Here is a 16,789-nt window from a genome sequence, read left to right on the forward strand (position 1 = left end):
AGTGGCCAGAATCCAGAACACTGATACCACCAAATGCTGGTGAGGATGTGGAACAACAGGAACTCTCATGCATTGCTGGTGGGAATGCAAAACGGTTCAGCCACTTTGGAAGACAATTTGGCAGTTCCTTACTTACTCATAAGTACATGCTACCAATACAATTCAGCAACTGCATTCCTTGGTATTTGCCCAAAGGAGTTAAAAACTTTTATCTGCTGGGCACGGTGGCTCGTGCCTGTAGTCCCAACACTTTGGGAGGCCGGGGCAGGCAGATCATTTGAGGTTAGGAGTTCAAGATCAGTCTGGCCAACATGGAGAAACCCCGTCTCTACTAAAAACACAAAAATTAGCCAGTCATGGTGGCAGGTGCCTGTAATGCCAGCTACTTGGGAGGCTGAGGCAGCAGAATCGCTTGAACCCAGGAGGCGGAGATTGCAGTGAGCCAGGATCACACCACTGCACTCCAGCCTGGGCGACAGAGGGAGACCCTGTCTGAAAACAAAACAAAACAAAACAAAAAAACTTACATCTACACAAAAACCTGTGCACAGTTATTTATAGCAGGTTTATTAAGAATTGCCAGACTCGGAAGCAACCAAGATGTCCTTCAATATGTGAATGGATAGATAAACTGTGGTACATCCAGACAATGGAATATTATTAGAGCTAAAAAGAAATGAGCTGATGACGCACGACAGGCAAACCTCAAAATTAGGACTTATCCCAGGAGAGTTGTTGGCTTCGCCTAGGAAACAATTCAAGGGTGAGCCAGTGGTGTTAAACAGCTTTTATTGAAGTGGCAGTTTACAGCAGCAGCAAAGGTACTATTCCCTGTGGGTCAGGGGTATCCCATAGGCAGTGTGCCCAGAATAGCAGCTTAGAGGCAGTTCCGTACTACTAGTACAGTATTATTTGTACCCACTTTTAATTATATGCAAATTAAGGGGTGGCTCATGCAGAAATTTCTAGGATGAGGTTGGTAACTTCCAGGTTATCAGGTCATTGCCGTGGAAAGAGGCAGGAACATCTAGGTGTTGCCATGGAAATGGTAAACCAACCATGGCACACTGGTGGGCGTGTCTTAATGGAAAGCTGCTTCTGCCCGAGACCTGTTTTAGCTAGTATTTTTAGTAGAGATGGGGTTTTACCATGTTGGCCAGGCTGCTCTTGAACTCCTGACCTCAAGTGATCTGCCTGGCTCGGCCTCCCAAAGTTCTGGGATTACAGGTGTGAGCCACTGCACCCGGCCTTAAATGTATATTTCTAAGTAAAGGAAGCCAGTCGGAAAGGGCCATGTATAGTATGATTCCAACTATACGACATTCTTAAAAAGGCAAAACTATGGAGACAGTAAAAAGATCAGTGGTTTCCAGGGGTTGGGCAGGGAGGGATGAACAGGCAGAGCACAGAGGATTTTCAGAGCAGACTGATACCTGCTCATCATCAACTGAGGTGTCCCTTCTTCCAGGAAGCCTTCCTTGACCACCAAGCCTAGGTAGTCTGGCTTAGAGATCCTTAGTTTGGACTCCTTGTGCTGACTGCATCACAGCCCTTTGTATTCAATATTTATTTGGCTGGCATACTGTCTTCCCTCCTCCACTAGACTGCCAACTTCACGACGGTAGGGACCCTCATTCACTTTCATATCCCCAGAGCATAGCCGCTTCTGGTGTATTATTAGGTAATCATTACACAGTTGTTGAATAAATGAGTGAGTGAATGCAGAATAAATGAGCTATCTGTGGTGAGTAAAGCACAATTTTTTTTAAATCACTGTGGATCCTAGTGGCCTTTAAGAAAATAACAGAATCAAGTGGCCTTGGGTCCATCCCTCCTTCCTAATAGTGCTAATAACTTTTATATAGTATCTGATGACTTCTTTGTCTTGAAGCCATCAGCCCTGGGAATCAGGCTATTAATAAAAATATTTTTATTTACTATATGCTTTACTGTATGCCAAGCCTTTTGCTAAGTGCTTATTTACATAACCTGTTTTAATGCTCAATCTTGTGAATTAGGAAGTATGATTAGGCCTATTATCCAGAGAAACAAACTGTGGCTCAGAGAGGTTAAGTAACTAGTCCAGAGTCACACAGCTAGTCAGTGGCAGAGCTGGGTTTTGAACCTCATCGCCCTGACTCATGCCCTTTAATTGTCTGAAGAGTAGTCTAATGGTCAATTCCTTTGGGAATTGGAATCAAAGCTGATTGAAGCAGGTTATGTTTATAAGCAGGACTCCAGTGCAGTAAATCTCTGATGAATATTCTCTGATGAATATACTCATGTTCTATTAATAAATATCTTGGCCATCTGCCCCAGGCCTTGTGATGTTTGCATCTTTTCATTAAACTCTCAAGGAGTGACTTGTGTTTGTGCTCTTTTGATCCCTTTCTTCCTCTCTGAGCTGGCACTGAGAGGTCACACCCACTGCCCTCTTTCTCTCCCTGGCAGCACTGATCCCTAGCAGGGGAAGGATGCAGCTCAGCTGTCACTCCCTGCGCCGGCTTTGCCTCCTCTCCCTCCCTCACCCCCTGCCCAGCATTGGCAGCAACCAGCCTCCTCTCCCACCAGTGGCGATTCGGCCACTGTAGCTGTAGAATGATCACACAGGCTCAGAGCAGTAGGTGCATGGCAGGGCAGAGCATCAGCAAGATGCCACAGAAAGTCCCACTCGTGATGCAGTGCCTGAGTCACCACCACCTGGGGCCAGGTGAAGGGGCCAGCTGATAGATACTTGGAATGAGGCATGCAGACAATGTCTCATCTACTGGTTAGCAATTTAGAATGGGTTCTCCCTGAGTTTCTTCCAAAAGCAGTACCCCCTCATTTTTTGGTAAAATTTCTATAAAACAACTAGGTTTTCCTTTCATGTACCTTTTTTTTTTTAACCTCCATGAGCTCATAGTAATTGTAATATTAGTTTTGTTAAAAAGTATGAAGACTAATGGGAGAAGAATCATCTAAAAGTATACCATGCAGAAATAAATTCTAGGCTCTTTATAGGTAACAAGATAATAGTGATAGTTTTGGCTGGGTGCAGTGGCCCACACCTGTAATCCCAGCACTTCGGGAGGCTGAAGTGGGAGGGACGGCATGAGCCCAGCAGGTGAAGGTTGCAGTGAGCTGATATTGGACTACTGCACTCCAGCCTGAGAGACAGAGCAAGAACCTGACTTTAAAAAAAAAAAAAAAAAAAAAAAGTGGTATTTTTAACATTCACTTTTTTCTTTATCTAAAAATTTAGTTTCAGATAACAAATGTTATACCGTAATTCAAATTATGGGTGTTCTTTGCTCAGAAGAAACATTTTGTCACCTTCCTCTGCCTCTAATTACATCTCATCCCCCTCTCATATTTCTCAAAACAGTCATTGTTCCTATGCCAATATGCCATATTCATTATAAAAAGGTTGGACAGCATAGTAGGCCAGAAAGCATTTTTATGACCCTAGCATAAAGCGAACCACTTTTACTTTGGTGGCTGTTGGGAAGAAGGCTGATATTTAAGGTACTGAGTCTATGCCTGCTTCATCTCCATCCTTAATTTCTCCATTTACTTTGTGTGTGTGTGTGTGTGTGTGTGTGTGTGTGTGTGTGTTTTGAATGTGCTGCCTTAATAGAAAAGTGGCTCTGTGTTGTCGTTGGCTTACAGGAATTAGTGTGCTCACCCACTGTGGGTCAAGGACAGCGTATAACAAAGGACCGTGGTCATGTGGCGGACTGTTCTTTTCAAAGAGGCGGTAGTTCCAAGACTCGTGCTCCCTAGGTCACTAAGTTCTTGATGTGTTACATCAATACTTTGGAGAGAGGCCACCCAGAATCTCTTAAAAAGTATTCTAAATAACGCAGAGATATTTTTTCCACAGGAAAAAGCTCAGTAGCTCCACTGTTAGTTTTCTGCCCCACACTGCCCCATGTTGTGACTATTGCACTGGTTTTTCCAGGGTTCACCTTTAGGTTTAATTTCCTGAAATTGATCTGCTTGGTTATGCCGGCTTTATTTTTTACTCTTTTGCAAAGAGGAGAAATGGCAGTGAACAGATGGCATTTTATTAGGTTTTTGCTTCAAAAAAATTAAACAGCAATGTAGGATCTCTGCTAGTTTTCTTACAGGCACCTAATAGGCATCCTCTGGGTCTGTGTCAGAACTGATATTTACCATAGATGAATCACCAAAATGCCAGTGAGCCAGCATTCCCAGTGGGGATTCCAAATTTGCCACACTTGTGGGGCTGTCTAGTTTTGTTTGTTTGTTTTTGAGACAGCGTCTCGCTCTGTTGCCCAGGCTGGAGTACAGTGGCAGCAATCTCAGCTCACTGCAACCTCCTCCTCCCTGGTTCAAGTGATTCTCCTGCCTCAGCCTCCTGAGCAGCTAGGACTACAGGCGCCCGTCACCACGCCCAGCTAATTTTTGTATTTTTAGTAGAGATGGGGGATTTCACCATGTTAGCCAGGCTGGTCTCGAACTCCTCACCTCAAGTGATCCACCTGCCTTGGCCTCCCAAAGTGCTGGGATTACAGGCGTGAGCCACTGCGTCTGGCAAGGGCTGTCGAGTTTTATGGTGGTTCCTACATCCCTCTAAATTCTCACCCTGCTGGAGCCCCTCTGAGAATTGGAGGAGCCAGCTGGAGGGGAGAGAGGGGGCCCCACACCAACTCCACAAGCAGGTGCACCCCCAGCAGGCACAAAGGATTCCAAGGGGAAGTGAATCCGGCCCAGTGTTCGGGGTGAGGTTTGCTTTGTACTACTCTTTTTTAGGAAAATCGGGGTTGCTAGCCCTGAGCACATCACCCTTTGCCAGCCTTTTATCTCACCCTGGGCTCTGTGGCCACTAGCTTCTTAGACAGTTGTTAAGTGTGTGTTATTATTTTACTGTTTAACAGTGAGCTCCTGGGCCCCGGGCCTGACTTCACCAGAAGACCACCTTTTGCCAGTGGTGTTCTGATAACTGAGCCAGAATGAAGTGTTAAGTGGAGCATAATTGTTATTTGCTTTTAATTTCCTGACCTTAGACAAAGAAGGAAAGCACAGTGCTGAAGGGGTGGTGAGTGCTGAAGGAAGTGTGCTGTCTCTGAGTTGGCGTGGGGAGGGCCTTGGGTTCTCCTCCTTTAGACTGAGCCAGTGTGGACTCCAGTATCAGACACACTGGGTCTGAATCCCACCTCTGCCATTCTCTAGCTGTGGACCTCAGTCAATTGACTCAGCCCATCTAAACTTCAGTGTCCCTCGTTGGCAAATGGGGTTAGTAATAGTACTCCACTGCGAGGGTCTTTCTAGGGTTTCAAATGCTCGTTCATCCAATCCCTGGCAGAAAGGACCTACTCAATGCATGGTAATCCATGTCCATTTGTTATTAGCCATGGTTAAAACCTGCTTCTCTCTGGCCAGGTGCAGTGGCTCATGCCTGTAATCCCAGCACCTTGGGAGGTCAAGGCAGGTGGATCACTTGAGGTCAGGAGTTGGAGACCAGCCTGGCCAACATGGCGAAACCCCGTCTCTACTAAAAACACAAAAATTAGCCAAGCATGGTGGTGGCTGCCTGTAATCCCAGCTACTCAGGAGGCTGAGGCAGGAGAATATCTGGAACCCAGGAGGAGGAGGTTGCAGTGAGCTGAGATTGCGCCACTGCACTCCAGCCTGAATGACAGAGTAACACCCTGTCTCAATAAATAAATAAAACCTGCTTCTCAAACTCCCCCTTATCTCTCCCTGTCTCCCAGCATTTTCTCCCCATTTGAGTATCATGGCCTCACAGTATCATGGTCACGTCTTGAGATGGGTTTTGCCCAAGTCTTAGATGACTTTTTGATTATCTTTTTTTTTTTTTTTTTTTTTTTTTGAGGTGGGGTCTCTCTCTGTCACCCAGGCTGGAGTGCAGTAGTGCAATCTCGGCTCACTGCAACCTCTGCCTCCCAGTTTCAAGCAATTCTCCTGCCTCAACCTCCTGAGTAGCTGCGATTACAGGTGTGCACCACCATGCCTGACTAATTTTTGTATTTTTAGTAAAGACAGTTTCACCATGTTGGACAGGCTGGTCTCGATTGCCTGATCTCAAGTGATCCTCCTGCCTTGGCCTCCCAACGTGCTGGGATTACAGGTGTGAGCCACCACGCCTGGCTTGATTATTCCTGATGAATCACTTTACATGGATGATTGATAGCTCCGGGGCATATTCCATTCCACTTCAGGTTTTTCCTCTTATTTCCTTCATCTTGCTCTTGTCTCAACACCCATCCCCCCAGCCTCTCTCAACTTAGAATGTCATGTGGAATACTATTCAGTGAAGGGTTTGGGGGCTTTTTGAAAGAATTGACTGTCCTGGCTGGACATGGTGGCTCACACCTATAATCCTAGCAAATTTGGGAAGCTGAGGCGGGCAGATCGCTTGAGCCCAGGAGTTCTAGACCCACCTGGACAAGATGACAAAAACTCCATCTCTCCAAGAAATACAAAAATTAGCTGGACACGGCGGTGTGCACCTGTACCCCAGCTACTCAGGAGGCAGAGATGGGAGGATTGCTTGAGCCCCAAAGGTTGAGGCTGCAGTGAGCTGTAATCCCATCGCTGCACTCCAGCTTGGGTGACAGAATAAAACCCTGTCTCAAAACAAACAAAAAGAAAGAATTGACTGTCCTTACACCCCATTTGGGTCTCCCTGAAAACTATTCATGCTTCAACTTTTCTACACTTTGTTCTGGCATGACTAATATATAACAACTGGGCATTAAATGTACTATATATAAAATTCCAGATCAGAGAATGGAAACACTTAAAAATAAAAAAATTTTAAAAAAAGGATTGGCTTATGTGGGCTATTTGGAAACCGTTCAGTGGGGCAGTATAATTTTTATTTTCAGAAGCTTATGGATTGCACCCCACCCAAGCTTCCCGCCAGCGTAAGAAGGCTGGCAGAAGACGCCCTGCCAAGTTTCCTTGCAAGTGCAGTAAAGGAGTAATCCTCTGCCCTCTGGTTTTCCTTTCAAAGAAACTAGGGACAGGCAGTGGCCTTGGCTGCCTTGGCCATGAGCTTCCCTGAGCCGGGTAGCTGGTGGTCTAGTGGGGCCGTTGGTGGCAGGTGCAGAAATGGTGCTACACTCACTGTCCCATTGCCCCAGAAAGAACATTTACAAGTCTGAGGAGAGCGCTGGTAATGGTTGCTGAGTTTGGAGGACAGTTATGTTACAGTCTTGGCGGCTTTTTGATGAATGGTCAGATAAAGCTTAACTATAAACCTATCCAGTTTTACACAGAAAGGACATCTTTTTTACATTTAAAGTTGTGTGTGTGTGTGTGTATGGGGGAAAGTGGTGGTGTTATAGCTCTGGAGGAAATTAAACCATAGGAAATAGTAAAAATAAGGTCTCTGTGTTCCCACTGTTGACAATTCACAAGTTAAATGGTGGAATGAGAAGGGATAAAAAGGATTTCAGGGGTGCACTTGAGTGCACACATAGGGGTCAGTCTAGAATCCCAGTGCTGGGAGGACTTGAGAAGCCATAGATTCCACCCCCGTGGTTTATAGAGAAGGGAATGAAATCCCCATCAATTTGGCCTTTGGCCTAAGCCCTGCTTCTAAAAACCCTTTAGAAGTCTGGCTTGTCATCCCAAAGTGCAGTCCACCAGCTTCTGTCAGCTTGGAAGAGACAACATCTCTGCAACTCACTTCCTGGTTGGCAACTGGCAAGAAGGCGGCTTCCCAGTCTTCTGAGAACTGGGTTTCCCTTCTAACTCAGTGGCACCCTCTCTGGGCCCTGGTGGAGAACCACTTAGGAAAGAAGCAGGCTGCTCTCCTCCAGAGTTCCACCCATACCCCTACCATTGACCCTACTCCTACTGCTACCCCTCACCCCTACCCCTCACCCCCACCCCTACCCCCCATCCCCACCCCCACCCCTACCCCATCCCCACCCCCACCCCTACACCCCACCCCTACCCCCACCCCTACCCCCCATTCCCACCCCCACCCCTACCCCCACCCCCATCCTCACCCCCACCCCTACCCTCCACCCCCACCCCCACCTACCACCCCCCATCCCCACCCCTCACCCCTCACCCCCACCTCCCACCCCCCCACCCCCACCCCTCACCCCTCACCCCCACCCCTCACCCCTGACCCCCACCCCTACCCCTCACCCCTACGCCTCACCCTTGCCCCCACCCCTACCCCCATCCCCACCCCACCCCTCACCCCTCACCCCCACCCCTACCCCTCACCCCCACCCCTACCCCTCACCCCCATCCTCACCCCCACCCCTACCCTCCACCCCCACCCCTACCCTCCACCCCCACCCCTACCCTCCACCCCCACCACCACCCCTCTGGGCTAGAGCAGAGCAGAGTGAAAAGTAGCTTAGAGAAGCAAGGATCAGGTGTGCACAAGGTTCCTAACTGCTGATATCCTGGGAGGTGCTGGGAAATTTTCCAGTTTACTGGCAGAGTTACTCTCCTCCCTACATTTCAAAAAGCAGAGAAGGACGTTATCTATTCTCTTTTTTTTGGGAAAAAAAAAAAGTTTTTTTTTTTTTTGGAGACAGAGGCTCACTCTGTTCCCCAGGCTGGGATGCAGTGGCACGTTCTCATCACCGCAACCTCCACCAGGTTCAAGCAATTCTCCCTCACCTCAGCCTCCTGAGTAGCTGGGATTACAGGTGTGCACCACCACGCCCGGCTAATTTTTGTATTTTTAGTAGAGATAGTGTTTCACCATGATGGCCAGGCAGGTCTCAAACTCCTGGCCTCGAGTGATTCACCCGTCTCTGCCTCCCAAAGTGCTGGAATTACAGGCCTGAGCCACCACGGCCAGCCAGGATGCTAACTATTCTTAAAGGATAGGAGTTTGGACTTCTTCGTGAGGCTGACAGAGTCACTGAAGAGTACAAAGCCGGGGCAAGGTGACCAGAGTAAGGGGTGGGGTAAGCCTGGAGGCAGCGGATGGGCAAGGAGGCTGCCGCAGGTCCAGGGGGGCAGGAGAAGATGGCAGCCTGACTGGGGTGGTGGCAGTGAAGGATTTTTGAGATATGTTGGTGGTAAAAGCAGCAAGGCTTGGTGGTTGACGGGAAGTGGATGAGAAGGGAGAGAGCTGATAAGGGTGACTCACAGGTCTCTCCTTGGGCAACCAGGTAGCCATGGTGCTGTACTCAGGAAGGGGTTGGTGGAAGAGGAGGTGGAGGCTTTGAGGAACAAGATAATGAGTCTGAGATTCAAGGGTTGGGCAACCAGAAAGAGAAAAGTTGAGCGATGGAAGATTAGGGTTCTGTGTAGAGATTGAGAAACACTGAGGCTTCAGTACAGTCCGCAGCACATTCGAGTGCAACACTGAGCAGAAATGCTGCTGTTTTAGAAGAGGGAGGCAAAGGATCACTTGATCATGCTCACTGCTCCACACTCCGAGAGTCACTCACAGTCATGGGTACAGGGTGGGGCATGCGGTTCCGTCCGTGGCTTTTACACGGTCCCAAAGCAGTTGTCCCTCTTCCCTCTAATAAAGGAATAAAGGGAAATGTTCCCGCATGCTTTCTTCTCCATCATGACAGAAAGGAAGAATTTTTTCCTAAGGATTTTACTAAATAGAAAAAAATAGATATGCCCTTGCCTGTTTTTCTTTTTTAAACCCCTTTTCCCTAGAATGGTCTTGCCCTGGGCCCGTTATGCTAGAGCTGGGAATTCGTGTGGGAAAGGAACACATCGAGGTGTTAAGAGAATGTAAAAATATTTTCCATCTCTGGTGAGAATTGCTGAGGAATGAGCTGATGTGGGAGACAGAATTTAGAATTGATGTAGAGAAGACTTTCTTACAGAGCGGATTTGGAAGACAAGCTGTGGAACTGCATTCTGCAAAGATCAGAGGGAGTCAGAGAGACAGCTTTTGCCTGTAGAGTTTCATGGGAGGCCTCCAGGGACCCTTGGCAGGAGGTGCCTGGAGACCCATGAAAGGGAAAGTCCTATTTCTGAGTCTTACTTTGAATTTCCTCCTCTTAAACCTCAGGCCCAAACAAAACCCCTTTCCTCTCCAATATCCTAGGTGCTGCCTAGCTCGAGAAAGGACAAGGTGAGCAAAGTTAGAATGTCATTTATTTCAGCAGCTTGAGAAGAGATTGAAACTCTAGTCCCCATTCCGTTTCTGACCCTCAGTGACCTTAGGCAAGCCACTAAACTTTTCAGGCCTCAGTTTGCTCAGCTGTAAGATGGGTGGGAATAGTACCTCCTGCAGTTCAGGGTTGTTAAATGAGATGATGCATGTAAGTGCCTGGCACATAGTAAGCGTTCAATAAAAGTCAGCTGTGGTTGTTACTCATCATGACCATCCTACCTCCCTTGCTGGAAGAACAAATTACTCAATGTAAAAAGTCATTTAAAAGCAAAAGGTACTAGGCAAAAGCTGTGATGCTATCAATTACTATAATTAATAATAGGTTCCTAATTACTTTTGCCACAGTATTAAACGAAGGCCTCTCTGGGTGGGTGATGACGGGGAAAATGGGAACTATTATTAATGGAGCTGACAGCTCCTGTTACTAGCTCCATTGACATATTTCTCTCTGGGAATCCTTTGACAAATCAGCTGAATTTCCTACTCCCTTACCCTAAGCTCTGTAAATTTGATCCACATGTCTCCAGTGTTGTTTCTGTAGATTAACAATGGAGAAAGGAGGAGGAGTCAGGCCTGCACTGGGCTCTCCCAGCTGTTTGGCCTGTCGTGGGTTTCAGCCTGTAGTTGGGGTGGTTTTCCCTTTTGTTTTACTTGTTTTAATGCTTACGGCCAGCTCTTCCCAATGTGTTTGGTTACTCAGCTGTCAGGGACAGTTTCTGCTTTAGGGACTGGGGCTCTGGCAGGGGGTTGTGGGGGAGAGCTCAATCATGAATTCTTCCTCCTCCTCCAACAGAAACAAAGCTTGAAGGAAGTGCTTTGAAGCAATGCTTTGCTAAGTCAGCACTGGATGTGATGAGAGGGGTTGCTGCCATCCAGGAGAGGCAAAGGGAGATGGAGAGGAGGCCTCCACCACCTCAGCCAGGAGGAGAGTGGGGAGGCCTGGGTCAGGGGAAGGTCAAGCTGGGAGGGCAGGACTGACCATCAGCTGAACCTGCAGAACAGTCAGAGAACACACTGAGGTCCTGGGCTGGAGGAAGACTGCTGTGTGCATTTGCTCAAGAAAGAGAAACACATGGGGTTCAGCACAGGGTGTCCATGAGTGAAATGGGCAGTAATAATACAGCCATATTGTCATATGCAGCAGCCACACATAAGGACAGCCATGAGTGAGCTTTGGTGATGTGTTCACTGGACTCTGAGCTCACAGAGGAGTTAAGTACATGCATTGTAGAGCCAGTCCGTCCCAGATTTGAATCCTAGCTCTACCACTTACCTGAGCAAGTTACTCAAAGTCTCTGAATGGCAGTAGCCCAATATCTCAAATGGAAGCCAGTAGTACCCATCACATAGGGTTTTTTGTTTTGTTTTTGTTTTTTTGAGACAGTCTCTGTTGCCAGGCTGGAGTGCAGTGGCGTGAGCTCGGCTCACTGCAAACTCTGCCTCCCGGGTTCAAGCGATGCTCTTGCCTCAGCCTCCCGAGTAGCTGGGATTACAGGTTAATTTTGTATTAAGATGCAAAAATTAGCCACCACAGCTGGCTAATTTTTGTATTTTTAATAAAGATGGAGTTTCTCTATGTTGGCCAGGCTGGTCTCAAACCCCTGACCTCAAGTGATTTACCCACCTCAGCCTCCCAAAGTGCTGGGATTACATGCATGATCCACTGTGCCTGGCCCTTATAGGGTTGTTGAAAGAAGAAATGAGATAATGTAAATGAAGCCTATGTTCCCAGCACAAAGTAAAAATAATAGCAACAGCACTTGGTAGAGCATGTACTCTGAGCCAGGCATTGGTCCAAGCATTGACCCCCAGTTACTCAGTTAATCCTCACGGCAGCCCTGTGAGCTAGGTACTCTAGTTATCTCTAGTTAACAGCTGATGAACTGATGTAGAGTCTAAGTAACCCAACCAAGATCACACCACTGGTTAAGTGACAGCCAGAATTACGAACCCCAACATTCTGCTCCAAAGCCCTGTCTGCTGTACCTGTTGCTGCTGTTGTCCTTGTTACATCACACGCGTTTAGGGACTTCTAACCCAGACTTGGCCACATCCCGGTGCTCTCCAGTCATCTCTAGGGATTTTCAGAGATTTTTCTCCAAAGTGATTAAATTCCTGTGAGTATTTTTCTTTAAAAAAGAAAAAAAAAAAAGGTTTGTGGGTGAGTGTTGGAAAAAGAAGATCTGTCCATCAAAGAAACAGTGGTTACCAAAAGTTGGGAATCCCTCTCTAGGTTCTGACAGCAACTAGAATCTCTGTGGCCACATGCTCTTAAGAGCCAACGTGTAATTTTAAACCAGTCTGATTTCGCTTTTCTGGTGCTTTCTAAGAAGCCACATAGTGAGTTGGAAAAATTTACAGGCTGTCACCCTCTGGAATTGATTCTGACAGTTCTGCTCCACTGCTGTTGAAGTGTTAATGAAAAACATTAATTGGACTTGGCCCGTGGCTAGGACACGTCCCCTTCTTGAAGTGGAGAAGGCAGCATCCCTTTTGAATGGTTGCTCCCAGCATGGGGAAAGGAGAGGACTCAGGGCGGCACTGCCCTTCAGGAAGTCAGGATGGGCATTTACATCTGACTCAGCCATCCCTGAGCTGCATGAAAACCAAGTCAGGTCTCTTTGTCACCCCAGAACCCTAAGTATAGCACAATACCTGGGCTGAGTCAGGCACTCTGTAAATATTCAGCGAGTGAGTGAATGAATGCTTCTATGATCCAGGAGCCCGGGCTGAGTCAGGCACTGTAAATATTCAGCGAGTGAGTGAATGAATGCTTCTATGATCCAGGAGCCCAAGAAGGCCAGTTTCTTGGGTACCTCCAACAAAGGATGGTCTCCACGTGCTTAAAACCACAGCTACGAGTGAGCTACTTCTCATTCTGGCCCCTATAGCACCGTCCACAGTCAAAGTTCTCAAGTCCTCAAGGCTCAGAGAGATTTACCTCCTGAACCTCCCTCTGTCAAGAGCAGGGGTGCAGGGCTGAGCCCTGCCTGCAGCAGGCTGGGGCCCACTGAGATTCCCCTCCTTCCTAAGTGTGACCTGTCTGCCTTCTTTCCCCATAGGTGTCCTCTCCCTCCCCGCGTACTTCAGCCCCTACAACGGCGGGTCCCTGGGCCATGACGAGCGAGCCGATGCCTATGCCCAGCTAGAGCTCCGGACCCTGGAGCAGTCCCTCCTGGCCACCTGCGTGGGCAGCATCTCGGAGCTGAGTAAGTGTGGCCTCAGTGTCTAGCTGGATGGTAGAGCAACAGCGAGGCCCCAGGGTTGGGGGAAGGCAGGGAGAGCTCACCTCCTCCCCCTCCAAGTGCTCTGGCCTCCTCCTCCTCCAAGTGCTCTGGCCTCCTCCTCCTCCAAGTGCCTTGCCTTCCCTGAAAGCTAGATCTTTCTAGGCCAGAGGTTGCAAATACACAAATCTGGATTTCTGGTTTCTCTTGAAAAAACAAATGATCTAGCAACATGGTACCCCATTCCTGCACAGCAGTGACCCACGGGAGCTAAGTTGCAGCAAAGTGGGTGGCGTGTGTTCCCCACTTTGCCACAGACCTGGGTTTCATCCGGGGGAGACTGTTTCATTAATTTCACCTGCCTGGCCCCACAGGCTCTGAATTCACAACTGGTGCTCTTTCTCGAAAGAAAGCACCCCCAAAGCCTCAATATGGTAAAAGGAAGATAACAGTAGAGCTCTGGCTGAAGGCAGGTGTGGCCGGGTGGCATCTCCCAGGACTCAGGACTCTGTGGCACACACTGGGAACTTGATGTGGCTCTTTACTGTTGACAGCTGCTTCCAGGGTGTTAGGAGAGATGAAATCCCGTGCCAGCTCCTGAGCTCCCCCTCTCATTACCCATTTGATTTGAGAAATCTGACTACATCCTCTGCTGCCTTCATTCCCCCTCGCTCTGTTGAGATCACCCAGTGGAGGGCAGTGACACAGCAGGGGTCATAGCACACAGCATGGGCACACCTGGAGTTTCCCTCTGCTCCGGCCTTCTCCATTTGTGATTCCCTCGAGTCTTCTGACCCCTGAACAATAAACGGCAAGCCTCTGTTTCTTCAGGACGCGGCTTCCTCCTTCCCTGCATTCTTCTGCCCCCTCCCCAGACAGGAAATGAAGGTGCCTGGTTCAAGGTCACAGAGCAGAGCTGCAATAGGGCTGGGAGAGAAAGCAGGATTTCTGACTCCCCGTCTCCTGGTGACATTAAGTAGGCAGGGCCAGGATGTTGTTGCCTGGGTCCCCTGTCCCCTGAGGGGCCCCACAGGAAGTGGGTTCTGGTTTCATCTCCATCCCTGAGAAGTGTCTCCTGGACAATGGGCTGTCTTGGGCCCTCGCACAGTCGTGCTTTGGTGGGTTCTCATGCCTGGCAAACAGGGACACAGCCCCTAGTCAATTGGAGAGCACCTTGGTTTTACTTTACACTTGAACATGAAGTGAGTGCCTTCTGTATGCAAGACACCATTGTGAAGCACCATATTCACTTTTTATCTCATTTGTTCCTCAGAACAACTCAGCAAGGTATGTCCTGATGAGAGAACTGAGGCTTAGAGAAGAAAAGTGATTTTCTCCAAGTCACACGGATCAGAGCTAGGGGCTTGACTCTGGACGTGTCTAGGGCTGTTGGCCCCTTGGATAAGACTAGCAGCCCAGCCACCAGCTCCTTGGGGCAGCTGAGATCAAGATCGGGGCTGATCCTTTGCCTCTTCTCATGGCAGCCCCATGCCCATTACAACCCCAGCCCCGCCTAAGGGAGGAGCATTCAGAGGCCTCCCCTAGGGAAGGGCTTGACATCATTCTGCCATTACCATTAGCCAAGGGGCCAAGACCTGTTGGCTCTACCATTTACAACAATCCTGAGTTTTAGTCCGCCCCTTTCACCAACTCCACTGCTACCACCGAGCCCAAGCTGACCATTTATTTTGTTTTGTTTTATTTTTGAGATGGAGTCTCGCGCTGTCATCCAGGCTGGAGTGTGGTGGTGCAATCTTGGCCCACTGCAACCTCCACCTCCAGGGTCAAGAGATTCTCCTGCCTCTACCTCCCTAGTAACTGGGATTATAAGTGTGCACCACCACACCCAGCTAATTTTTGTATTTTTAGTAGAGATGGGGTTTCACCATGTTGGCCAGGCTGGTCTCGAACTCCTGACCTCAAGTCATTCTCCCACTTTGGCCTCCCAAAGTGCTAGAATTATAGGCATGAGCCACTGCACCTAGCCCCAAGCTGCCCATTTAAAGCTAAATGGGGTTGTGTCACTCATCTGCTCGATATCTATCCCCTCTATCCCCCGACAATGGCTTCCCGGCTCACTCGGTAAAATCCAAAATCCTCACTCTGGCCCAGGATCCATGTATGATCTGACTTCATCACTTCATCCTCTGCCTGTGGACTGCACTCCAGCTGCCTGGCCTCCTGGCTAAGGACCCTCCCACTCCAGAGCCTTCACACTGGCTTTCCCTCTGCCTGCAACACTTTCCCCTTGATCCTCAAGTACATTGGTCCTTCACATTTTCAAGCCTCTGCCCAAATGGCACCTTCTCATTCAGGCCTTCCATGAGTACCACACTCTCATTCCACTGTCTTCCCTCTTGTGGCTTTGATTTTATTAAAGCACTGATCACCACTTGACCATGTATTATATATTTACTCACGAATAGTTTATCATCTCTCTCCTCTGACTAGAAGAGTCAGCTTCATGAGATGGGAAACTTTATCTCCTTTGTCCACGGCTGTATCCTCATTGCTTAGAATAGTACCTGGTACAGAGAACAGTATCTGAGGTACAGCATGCACACGTGTGTGTGTGTGTGTGTGTCTGCACATGTGCATGCCTGTGAGTATGCATGTGCATGTGTTAGGAGGAATGAGGTCTATCCCACCAAATCTTTTCTCCTAAAACTCGCCTAGGAGTGGTCCACATCCTGGCCCAGCCACTCCTCAGGGCCAAGGGAAGAAGCCTCCTCACAGCATCTTTTCACAGACCAGAGAACAGGCTGTGTCATGTGCCAAGTTGCCCTGTTCCTGCCTCTGAAACCAGGGCTTTTGCTAACCTGCTGTGGAGGAGGGAGGAGACAGAGGTGGAGGCAGATATTGCAGTTTTTCTCCCTGCAACTAAAGAACTTAATGAGGCTAGTGATACTTGGCACTGAACCCCTTGGACCTCAGAGTGTACCCTGGGTTTACATGCATTAACTCCCTTAGCCTCGCCAACATCAGCCTGCCAGATAGGGTGAGAAGTTTCACTCTTGTATGAGGTCCAGCTTCACACGGAGTTTTGGGACTTGTGCTTTTGCTCTGTCCCTCTCTACCCACAAACATTTTAAAGGGAGAGAATATAAAATAAAACAAAACACTTCTTTTTGAAGGGAGCCAGATGTTCTAGGCCTTATTTTGAAGACTGTGTTGAATTCCAGACTCTCTCCTGTTGTTTTTATTTGATGGTTCATTATGAGAGGTGGAAGGACCAGAGTGAAACCTAGCACCTCTAATCAAGTCTTTAATGGTTAACAACGGGGGAGGACTTGTTTTTCCTTGCCTGGGGGGTGTTTCTGGGCTTCAGACTAAGGTTTCATTGAGTGTAGGATCAATTGATCCTCAAGTTACAAAGAAGTTTCAGAAGAAGCTCTGAGTCCCTGCCATGCTTAAACTGAGAGCCCAGCCTAGCCTGCATCAGGCCTTCTCGAACTAGCCATGGTGATGGACCAGA

General features: G+C 48.3%; 1 protein-coding gene across 1 annotated transcript in view; it reads left to right on the plus strand.

Annotated features, from left to right (window-relative positions):
• Positions 1 to 16,789, plus strand: part of ABTB2 (ankyrin repeat and BTB domain containing 2) — a 207,571-nt gene that overhangs the window by 140,997 nt on the left and 49,785 nt on the right. Inside the window, exon 2 of the mRNA XM_055281951.2 lies at positions 13,153 to 13,299. Coding sequence (XP_055137926.1) covers positions 13,153 to 13,299 — 147 coding nt within the window. The remainder of the gene's footprint in view (positions 1 to 13,152; positions 13,300 to 16,789) is intronic.

This window comes from Symphalangus syndactylus, chromosome 6 (genome assembly GCF_028878055.3).
Source record: "Symphalangus syndactylus isolate Jambi chromosome 6, NHGRI_mSymSyn1-v2.1_pri, whole genome shotgun sequence".
NCBI classification, from domain to species: domain Eukaryota; kingdom Metazoa; phylum Chordata; class Mammalia; order Primates; family Hylobatidae; genus Symphalangus; species Symphalangus syndactylus.